General features: G+C 47.3%; 1 protein-coding gene across 1 annotated transcript in view; it reads left to right on the top strand.

The window, feature by feature from the left end:
- Positions 1 to 3,358: 3,358 nt before the first annotated feature.
- Positions 3,359 to 11,248, top strand: part of KAZN (kazrin, periplakin interacting protein) — a 515,264-nt gene continuing 507,374 nt past the window's right edge. Inside the window, exon 1 of the mRNA XM_015115268.3 lies at positions 3,359 to 3,751. Coding sequence (XP_014970754.3) covers positions 3,526 to 3,751 — 226 coding nt within the window. The 5' untranslated portion in view covers positions 3,359 to 3,525. The remainder of the gene's footprint in view (positions 3,752 to 11,248) is intronic.

Raw genomic sequence — 11,248 nt, 5'->3', positions numbered from 1 at the left:
TGCAGAGGCTAATTGATTGCAGACTTTCTATCTATCTAAGATCTAGTCCTTTGGTGTGTGGGTGAACATAAAGACACACAACTGGAAAAAGCCCCTTTTTTTCATGTTAGGAAAAAAAACTCTCAAAAAAATAAAATTCTTAAACTCCTAGGAGGCACCCCAGGAGCTTCTAAAGCAAGCTTCTTGAAACCTCAAAAAGAGAGGGATGAGAAGGGGCTCAAGGAATGAGTCTTTTCTTTTCTCCTTGTTAGCTTTTTTTGTTTTGATTTGAAGATCCCAGTGTGTGGGAATAATCTCACCGAAGAGCAAAATGAGTAACACTGGGTCAGTTTGTTTACTACACAAACACACTCACACGCATTCATTTATAGAACACTTACTATGGGCTAGGGTGGCAAGGATGCAAAGATGAATAACATAAAAAGCCAGATTACCCTCCTTCCCCCACCCACAAGTTCCCAGTGAAGTGGGAGAGAGACATGTAAACAGATAAATTACTGTTTCTTCTGCTGAGTGCTATTCCAAAGGTGAGAGCTCGTGCATGCACACACACACACACACACACACACACACACGGCCCTCTAAATAGAGCTACTCTTAACCGTTTGCTCAGAAGCCCTAGTTCCAGAACATTCCCATCCCCTCTTTGTGTATTTGCATATATGACTTTTCGATTGAGGTAAACTTTACATAACATGAAATTAAGCACTTAAAGTGAAGAATTCATTGGCACTTAGTACATTCACCGTGTTGTGCTACCACCACCTCTGTCTAGTTCTGAAACATTTTCATCAATCAGCACAAAGTAACACCCGGCACCTATTAAGCAGTTACTCCCCATTCTTCCCTCCCTGCAGCCCCTGACAAACACCAATCTGCTTCCTGTTTCTATGGATTTATTTATTCTGGATATGTCATATAAATTGAATCATATAATATGTGACCTTCTATGTCAGCCTTCTTTCACCAAGCATAATGTTTTGAGGCTTCATCCACGTAGTAGTAGCATGTTTCAGTACTTTTCATGGCTGAATAATATTCCATTGTTTACTGCAATTTGTTCATCCAATCATCTGTTGATGGACATTTGGGTCGTTTCTACCTACTGGCTAGTAATGAACAGTGCTGCTATGAACATCCATGTACAGATTTTTTTGGATATTTGTTTTGGACATATTCTTTTGGACATAAACCTAGGAGTGGATTTGTGGGTCGTATGGTAATCCTATGTTTAACTTTTCAAGAAACTGCTAATATATTTTCCACAATGACTGCACCACGGCATCCCCCTTTTGAAGACCCACAAAGTTCTGTAGTTTCGATGCTCTCCCCATAACGGAAAGACTGCAAAGAACGGAATCCTGGTTTGCAGATACACTAAGCAGTTCTAAGTGCCTTGGTTGGGCCAGTTGGTAAGAACTTGTGTTAATGAGGTTAAGGTCAGGGTTCGATCCCCACACTGACCCATTAGCTGAGCAGTGTGGACAGAATGAAGAATTGTGTCTTCCTGCCACATGCTCCACCATCGAATCCTGCCCTCTTGCAAAAGCTTGTTAGTGGTCACAGGGGAATGGACCAAGACTGTTTTTATGGTTCCACATAAAAGCGGGGAGAAATCTATCATTCAAGGCCTCCTGAAGGCGCAGCGGGAGGAATTTGCAATCAGATGATTACTTTCTTCCAGTCCTGGTGTCACCTGGTTTCTGCGGGCCTCTTAAGTAAATTGCTTAACCCTGTCCAGAGCCTCAGTTTCCTTATCCCTAAAATGGGAATAATAATCCTCACTCATAAGACATAAGAATGTATAGAAAAGCACTCTGCATGCAGTTTTTGTTTGGTTCTTTTTTTTTTTTTTCGAGACAGAGTTTTGCTTTTGTTGCCCAGGCTGGAGTGCAATGGTACAATCTCAGCTCTCCACAACCTCCACCTCCCAGGTTCAAGCGATTCTCCTGCCTCAGCCTTCCCAGTAGCTGGGATTACAGGCATGCACCATCATGCCCGGCTAATTTTGTATTTTTAGTAGAGACAGGGTTTCTCCATGTTGGTCAGGCTGGTCTCGAACTCCTGACCTCAGGTGATCCGCTTGCCTTGGCCTCCCAATTGCTGGGAGCCACCGCACCCGGCCTTTGCTTGGTTCTTACGGGTTTCCTGTAAGAACGTGAAGGGTGGGCAGCCTCATTCTTCCTTGCAGCACCCCACTGGCTTCTGCAATCTGTTCTTTGCTGCTCTCCGGAGGTTGACGGAGCTGGAATGGTGGCGCCCTGTTGACCAGAGGGTTGCTGGCTGTTTTAAATTGTCCTATTTGCATGGAATGAAGCTTGCTATGGTAACAAGGTCTGGTGGCTGGAATCCAGGGCCCCAGTGAAAAATGCAAAGCCTGTGGTCTGGGAGAGAAAGAGGAGCTGGAAAGGGTATATCAACGTCAGGTTACCTCAGTTCTTCTGTGAAGAGGGGATGGGTAAACTGAGGCAGCAGGGCTCCCCTCTTTGGTCCCAGTAGAAGCAAGGGAAGAAGCCCCATCGACGCCTTCCTTCTTATCTCTCAACCTCATCTCTGTCCCCGCTAATATTCAGCTAAGAAGCTTAGGAGCTGGTTAAGGCTGCTCCTGCACCTGGGTGCACACACAGGGGTAGGGCCGTGGGGAGGCGGGAGCACGAGCGGCCCACGCCGAGGAAGGTTGGCTCCCTCCGGGGGTGGGCAGCGCAGGTCTGGCCGGCGGGCGGGGGTTGGAGAGTGAGAGGCACGCGGGGCACCAGCTCAGCTCCTCTCTGGGGATTTCGTACTCGCAGTTTAAGGAACCAGCGGAGCACCAACTCCACTTGTGAGCTGGCGCAAGCGTCCCCCTCCCCTGGAGATCCACCCCTGCTCCCCTCTGAGGCCCCCTTCCAAGTACCCTCTCTTCCGAGCACCCAGCGCCTCCCCAACCCTAGCACTGCGCGGGGCACCAGTTCTTCAGGGAGGGGGCTGCCCCACCGCTCCAGGGAGGGGACAGAGGGCCGGCCTCGGTCCAGGCGACCCCCGCCCCTCGCCAGGGGCGCCACCTTGGCCCCCTCCCGGCTGCCGGCCGCCGCCCCCGCCCCCCAGGGGGGTGTGTCTCCTAAGCAGGGGGGCGCGGGAGGCCAAGGGTGCCCCCAGCCGCCGACCCAGACCCCCTCCCGAGCGGGCGGCGAATGGTAGGCTCCACTGAAAGAGTGCCTGGCGGCGCGCGGTGTCCTTCTCCGAGCAGCTCTCGGCGCCCGCCCGCCGGGGTCTCGGCGATCGCTGCTCCTCCTCCTCCTTCTCCTCCTCCTTTTTCTCCTCCTCCTTCTCCCCCCGCCGCCTCGCCACCGCCGCGGCTCGGGCTGAAGGCGCCGCTGTCATTCCTGCGCCGGAGGAGCCGGCGCTGCCGGTGCTTGGGGGTCGGGGCGCGGGCGAGCCGGGCCGCGGGGGACCCAACAGGTAGAGCCGGGGGTGCCCGGCCGCGCGCCCCCCGCGCATCATGCAGCTCTTTGTCACCTCTCTCGCCCCCAGGCCAAAATCCTGAGCATGATGGAAGACAATAAGCAGCTCGCGCTCCGCATCGATGGGGCGGTCCAGTCGGCCAGCCAGGAGGTGACCAACCTGCGAGCCGAACTCACGGCCACCAACCGGAGACTGGCGGAACTGAGCGGCGGCGGCGGCCCCGGCCAGGGCCCGGGAGCCGCGGCCAGCGCCTCGGCGGCGGGGGACTCGGCGGCGACGAACATGGAGAACCCCCAGCTCGGAGCGCAAGGTAGGATCGCCCCAGCGCCCAGGGCGGAGGAAGGCGAGCGGCGCACGCCCGGCCTCGGAGGTGGCCGGGGACCCGGGGTCCCCCACGCCCGGGGCGAAATCGCTTTGCATTCTAGCTTGTAACCCTTTCCGTCCGGTGGTGGCCACCGTTGCTCCCCGGCTGGGAGTTGCAGGCTGCTGTCATTCACGAAAACCCGGGCACAGTGTGCACGGGGTCACACGGTCACACCGGCCCCGGCCAGCCTGAGCGAGGCGCAGCCTGCAGGTCCCTTCCGGCGATAGAAAGTGCCCTTTCCATGGCACCAGCCCCCAGCTCCGTGGCAAACTTTTCATGCAGAGGCCTTTTCCCCATCCCCCGCAGGGGTGAATGGCACGGTTCCCCCCACTTCCTTAGGCGCCTTCCTTTGCGATGACTCTTTCCCAAAGAGAACTCCGGCTCTGCCGCCCGTGGTTGGGATAGAGGATTGGACTGCTGTGCACTTTTCTCCGTGGATGCCAAATCCCTTGGCTCAGTTGCATCTGGACTTTATTTTCCTCTCATTTGAGGTCTCGCAGGCATTGGAATCTATGGATGCAACAGTAGATGCTCAGCTCAGCAGGGAGTTTGAATTTCTGAAAATATAAACACCGAGAGCACTTTCCAGGGGGATATTGTAGACCTCAAAGATTGAGCGGTAGAGAAATGAAGGCTTAGGGTGGTGGGCTGCAGGGAGCCCCTGTTTGAAGGGACTCTGCAGTTTAGAGAAGAGGAAGAAAAAGACAGTTGGTGTGTGTTCACATTGACAGAGATTAAGCTCTGAACCCCCCTGCAAGACGTAAAGGGGGATGAGGCATCCCTAAAATGTACTGTTTGGTTTCTGTGACTTGGAAAGTAAAAGGGTAAGCAGGCTATGGGGGATTTTTTTTTTCTTTTTCCCTAATTGCCTTTTGAGAAACAGTATCACTGGTTATTAATATCATTTGAATTGCAAATTAAACTGCTGAAATCCAGAACAGGACAGAAAAAAAAATCTCCAGTCCATGAGGGCCACTTGTCTAAATATGTCACTTGAAGTACAGGGTACCAAATTGCTCAGTGGCTCAAAATGATTTTCTGGTTCTGTTGTCATTTCAAGAGCTTCTCTTGAGTGTTGAGAGAGTCTGTTTGCCTAAGACTCTGGTTCTCTCCATCAGTCTCTGTTTCCACCTTATCTTCCTGGGAAGGTGTGCGTTCTTTGATGTGAGATGTGACGCCTGCCCGTGTGCAGTTTTATGTCAAATTCCAAGTCGGATCTTAACTTGGTACTCCCGGAGCCTGTCCGAAGTCTTAGGAATTGGGGGGAGTACTTTGGTAAGGAAGTAGCCATGATGTAATGGTGAGAAGGTGTTGTGGTCCTAGTGCTTGCTGCAAGCTTGACATGTGGTTATTCTTGTCATCCCTTGCGATGTCATTGTGTGTGAAAGAACATTCTCCACTGGAACCTGTGCAAAAAAAAAGAAAAAAAGAAAAAAGAAAGAAAGAAAGGCAGACTGCAAGGTAATGCTTCACTTTTTATAGGCAGAGGCTCTGCTAACATTAAAGAAATAGCTAAGAACTGGCATTTTGCTAAGAATCAAAAGCTGTATAGTAAAGGACACTGAACAATGCTCATTTATTTCCCACCGTCTGCCCCCTTCTCAGCGAAGGAAAAGTTAAATGGCTTTTTATCTGAGTCCTGGGTCTGGTTGTAGACTGGGCAGGCTAAGGCAGTCATCGCAGTGATGATATACACATGCTCAACTTGGAAACTGGCATACTTAACGGATGGTTAAATTGTTGTAGTGGAACAACAGGGGGCTATTTCCTTGTTCTTTTTTCCTACACAAATGCACAGGGCTGTGGAAACGAAAATGGCTTTTGGATTTCTTGCATATCCTTAAAAACACATAAAACCAGCAGCTCCCATATGCTCTCAGGACCGTGCCTGCCCATGTCAGTGACTGTCTGTGGGTGGTAGGATGAAGGGTGGTCTTGATTTCTCCTCTTTGTACATTGGTATGTCTCAAAATCTTTACTAGGGGCACTTTGTGATTTTTATAATCAGAAAATAAAATGTTAAAAGGTTTAAACTCTACTTGATTGTTGGCCGCATAACCGTCTAAATTGATGTGCATTTAAACAGATGTGATGGTTGAAAAGAAAATAACCCCCCCCATATAAGTTCAGTGGGGTATCATTTACTTGTCTGTAGCAACAGTACATGATGCATTATTTAGCCTCTGTAAGTTTTGGGGATTTTTTTTTTTTTTTTTTGATGGAGGCGGGAGTTGTTTTGGTTTGTTTTTGTTTTTTTTTCATAGCCTGTGGCAGCATCCTGCTAGCACAGAAATCCCCTGCAGAGGTGGTCTGGTAGTTTATTTTGCCATTGCTTTCATTATCCTAAAAAGAAGCCTTGAGTTCTCACACAAGTTAATTTTAAAGTGTAATTGATTGGATTCCACTTGCTTCTTCTTAATACACCTCCAGGGAGGCTCCCAGAGGCTCAACTCCTCCGGGTTTCTGACTGTTCTTCCAGATTAGTCTGTGTTTTCATTTTGTCTGTGTTGGTGCAATTCAATGGGCTCAGACCCTAAGAGTATTTAAGTGCTATTGAGTTATCAATTTTCAAATCAAGGTTTTGAGTAAAAGGAGTATCTTTGCATTTCAAAATGCAACGGTGTAAGTCATCTTTTAACGAAAGGGCATTATGCACATATTAAATGCATGCTAATGTACTTTTAATAATATTAGTAGAAATGGTTTTGGGAAAGAGTCACCTTTTGCTTCCTCTGCCAAGAGATTGTTAGATTCATTTTCAAATGTTTTTGGTTTTGTTGTTTTAATTATTTTTTTAAATGAATGAAGCAAGCTCATCAATCCATGATTGGCTGTTTTGTTCCAGGGATGACAACTGGCAGTAGGTAGGTTGGTATCCCCTTTTGATGAAGAAAACTTGGGTTTTCCTAGCGGGTTAATGCAGTGTGTCATTTAAACAAAATATTAACTTGGTTGGTAGCCCCTGTGAGCTGGCATGGTTGCTATGTAACAGAATCTAGAAAGTGAACTGCTGAAAATCTGGGCTTTCGGCACTTCGGAGGATATTCTTTCGGAATCTGTGTTAAAAGAACTCCTGGCAGCCAGCCCATCTTGTCTCTCCCTCCTGCAACTGAGTTGGATAATCCCTAATGAGAATGCTGGCATACAGTGCAGAGGGCGTCCGTGCAGGATGGCACATTTCAGAGCTCCAGAGGCTGCCTTTTGGGTTGGTGGGGTCACGACAGCCTTTGACAGGTGGACAGAAGGAGGCTTGGAAAGAACAGAGCCAAGCATTTGTTCCAATTCGTCTTGTTGTTGGTAGCCAGAGAAGGGATTTGTTTAAAGTAACATTTCTAAGCTGTTTTCCTCAGCATAACATCTCTGGGAAAATGTGTTTAAAATGCTTGCTGTTCTTTGAGGGGAAAATGTGGCAGTTTGTTTCTCTGAAAATGTTTTATCTGATGAATGACTAATATTAGATTCAATTGGTTGCTTTGCTATGCATAGAATAAAACAATTAAGTGCTACCATACCCAATTCAAATAGGTGTTAACTGTATATAACAAAATACTTAATGTCCAGTAGGGTGTATGCCTACTGTCATTAGTTTCTTTTTTAAAGAAATAATTGTATTTGTATTCCTATGCAAGTGAATGTGCTGATAGCATCTTTCTTTGGTGTTGAGGACTCCCTGCCTACTGCATTTGTTAGAATGGGATGGAGGAAAGTGTCAGTTTTCTGTACCTTTGTACATTTCCATAAATACATGCAAGTTTTTATTTTTCTCTCCAGGCATTAAAATAGGCTGTTACTTAAGGTCTGACAGCTCTTATCTACCATTACTACAACACTGGAAACTCTTTCGTGAAGTATAAATTACCTTTGGAGTGAATTGAATGTGTGAGTAGTCTGCGGAGACGCTAGACACTGTCGCTTTGCAAAATAAGTTCTGTCTTCTGGCATCCCCTTCTCAATTCATTCTGCCTCTGCTCTTGTTTTCCTAAGCAGACTTTTATCTTTTTTGAGAAAGAGAATTTTAAAATGGCAGAGAGGATGGAACAAAATGTTGGGGAATCTCGGACCTTCTGTTAGCTTGCCCCTAAGTTACAGAGCTCATCGAGTAGCCTGTGCCTTGGTTTTCCAGCCACATCAAGGGGCTGAAATAAGTGTGTCTTTTCCTAACCTGGTAGGCTGTCGTGGGATGGGGATTCAGACTTCTCCCTGAAAATTATCATGCGTGGTCACAAAGAGATTACTTACAGATCAGTACAGTGTGATTGAAATTACTTATTGATTGGGGATTATTTACTATCTTTCCATTGTCTTTGGAAAATGCCTTCAAAGGACCTCTTAAGTCAAGTCTCTGGTTCTGGTTAATTTCATGCTTCCAGCGTGCGCTTCATTATTTTTAGTGGTTTTCCAACACCTCTTTGATGTACCCCAGAAGTCTGAGCTGACCTGACTTGTCTAATGGGAGCCTGGTCACATATCTTCCCAGGGTAAGGCGTGAGAGGCCGTCTCCATCCCTTCACCCTGTTACTCCCCAAGAAGACTGTTGGCACTTTTTAGGAATCCTCTAGGGTTATAATGTGTGACTTCCTGGCTGCCAGTGAGTTTGTAGCAGATGGGCTTGGCAGGTGGCAAGAGCTCATTGGAACTTTGCCTGCTCACTGTGCACATCATATGGGGCCCAGAAGGTCAAGCTTGGGATTTGGCCACATTCACTGCATGTTTTCTTTATGTATTATATATCTATATATTCATTCCTGGGCTGTGTAGATAAGGACAGTGAAATCAACATGAACTCCTCTGTTCTTTCCATACCTTAATGGTTTGACTGAAATTGGTCCCTGACTTCTTACCTACCGCCATATATCAGGCAAGAGCAGAACTCGTTCTGCCTGCTGAGCCCAGAGAATGGGTTTTTAAGTGATGTTGCATGTGGAAATAGGTCTCAGTGTTTGGGCTGCGTATTAGGGTGAGTAGCACACAATATGGCAGGAGTGTCACCGCCAGCAGTCATTGCCCTGCCTTGGTGCCCTGAATTGCAGGCATAGGGGGTTCAGGCAGAATCATTTAGGAAAGGATATCTTCCCCGAAGCCAACAGAGTGGCCATCCACAGGAGCAGATCACACCTGATGATTCATAGCAGCTAAGAGTTCTGCTGACCCCTGTCACCACCCTCTAGTTCCCCTGATACCACCCCCTAGTTCCCCTGCCAGTCCCATCTCAGTTGTGGAGAAGCTGGAAGATCAGGGAAAGGAATGCCTTCTTCCGCCCCGTTTGGTTGCACGACACCAGAACATTCTTGCTTGTTTGATGCAACCTCGATCTAAGTGGTAGAGGCGAGGTTGTGCTCTGTGGGCCTTCCTGCTACCCCCTTGGAGTCCTAGGCTGCTGGAAACCTGAAAGAAGCTGAACGTAGTTTTAATGAGTTTGGCAAGAACAACTGTTTGAGCAGGTGGCTGCTGTGTGGTACGAGATCATTGGTGCTAAATTTATTCTGCTGGCTTTGTGGACTGGGTCCTGCCAGACCCTTGGGTCAGGCTTCCGAAAGGTCCCTGCCCCTTTACTCTCTGATGAGTTGAAACCTCAGCACAGGAGCTCAGATGGAGCTTGGAACAGGCAGTCCTGCAAGCAAAGAGCCCCAGGGCCTCTGCCCACTTCTCTGGTCAGGCTGGAGAGGGGAGAGAAGTTGGGGAGAGGAAGTGTCCTGCCCAGCTCCCTTCTCCTCTGTCCTCTTCCACCACCGCAAGCGCTGTGGTACCTTTGTGGGGATGTAAAGGCCTTCTGTTCCCAGTATTGCCTCTGCTCTACAGATTGTGTGAAGTAATGAGTCATTAAGAACAGAGCACCCTTTTAAAGAAGCTGATATTCTCCACTCATCTTTGCATACCTCATTATTATTATTCTCAGAACTTATGTTTTGGGTACGCCACAAGACGCTGGGGATTCTGGGACTGTCTTGAAGCATGTAGTATTTTTCCCTTTGGTCAAGGTGAATAGTTTAATGTAGCAGTAAATGAGAACTGGTTTCATTACTTTGGTCAAACTTTTTAATAAATAATAATATGCACTTACAATATATCAACTACTCTGGCAAGTGCTTAACATACATTATTGAATCCTGAGGCCAGCGAGGTGACAACTGCAGCTGGCCCCCACCCAGCACAGTCAAAAATCTGTGTATAACTTTTGACTCCCGCAATACTTAACTCCTAGTAGCCTACTATTGACTGGAAGCCTTATGATAACATAACATAGCATAATATAAACAGTTAACAGATAACATAAGCAGTTGACTTACACATATTTTTATGCCCTATGTATTATGTATTTTATAATTAAGTAGAGAAATCAAGTAAGCTAGAGAAAACAAAATATTAAGAAAATCAAAAGGAAGAGAAAATATATTTGCTATTCATTAAGCAGAAGTAGATCATCATAAAGGTCTTCATCCTCATCATCTTCATGTTGAGGAGAAGGAGGAAGAGGAAGGGTTGGTCTTGCTGTCTCAGGGGTGCCAGAGGTGGAAGAAAATTCACATACAAGTGGACCTGCACAATTCAGACCTATGTGGTTCAAGGTCAACTATATAATGCCTGTTTTTCAAAAGAGGAGACTGAGTCTCAGAGAAACCAAATCACTTGTTTGCAGTGAGATAGTGATGACTACAATGGTGATAATAACAGCAGACTTCGGCATAGCGTGTACTCTGAGCCAGATACTGTTCTAAGTGATTTTCAGGATTAATACATTTCATTAATGCATTCAGTCTTCATAATGACTTATTGGGCAGGTACCATTCTTGTACCTATTTTCCATAGGAGAAAACTGAGGCACAGAGATGACACATTTACTTGCCAAATGGTATATGGTCAGGAAGTGACCAAGCTCTGGCTCTCAAGTCTATGCTCTTATTCATTCCACTTTGACATCCAGGGTCACTCAACTGCCACATGACTGAGCCAGGAATGCAGACCCACTAGGTCTCTCTGCTGTTTAAACCTGTGTATGCTTCTCTGCCCTGTCTCCTGAGTCAGAAGCATCCTTTGGCTTGTTCCATTAGGAAGGTTCAGGGAGCTGTAGCCTTGTCTCTACTCCTGATTAATGTTTCCCTAGACTGGTGGTAGTTCCTGGGTCCTTACGGTAAAGTCTTATGCTTGAGAGTTAGGGGATTACTCAGCCTCTCAGCCATCAACTGACAAAGAGGGGACTGGATTCTGTTTGCAAGATGGGCAGCCCAGGGGCCACTTATCACTAATGAAAAAGACTATTTTGATCCTGGACTCGGAGCCTCCAATTTCTTGGACTTTGTGTGTTTCATCTCTCTTAGGAAGGATGAGTCCCGGCAAAGCCAGAATCTTGTGACAGCCTTATTCCCCATCCATCCCATGTCCTTTCTTTTGCCTGAGTTCTCTCTCTGTGGCCGCAGTAGCCTCCAGCACCCCGAGACCATGCCC

This window comes from Macaca mulatta, chromosome 1, assembly GCF_049350105.2.
Source record: "Macaca mulatta isolate MMU2019108-1 chromosome 1, T2T-MMU8v2.0, whole genome shotgun sequence".
NCBI lineage: Eukaryota > Metazoa > Chordata > Mammalia > Primates > Cercopithecidae > Macaca > Macaca mulatta.
Note: the sequence above shows the minus strand (reverse complement) of the source record. Positions and strands in the feature narration are given on the sequence as shown.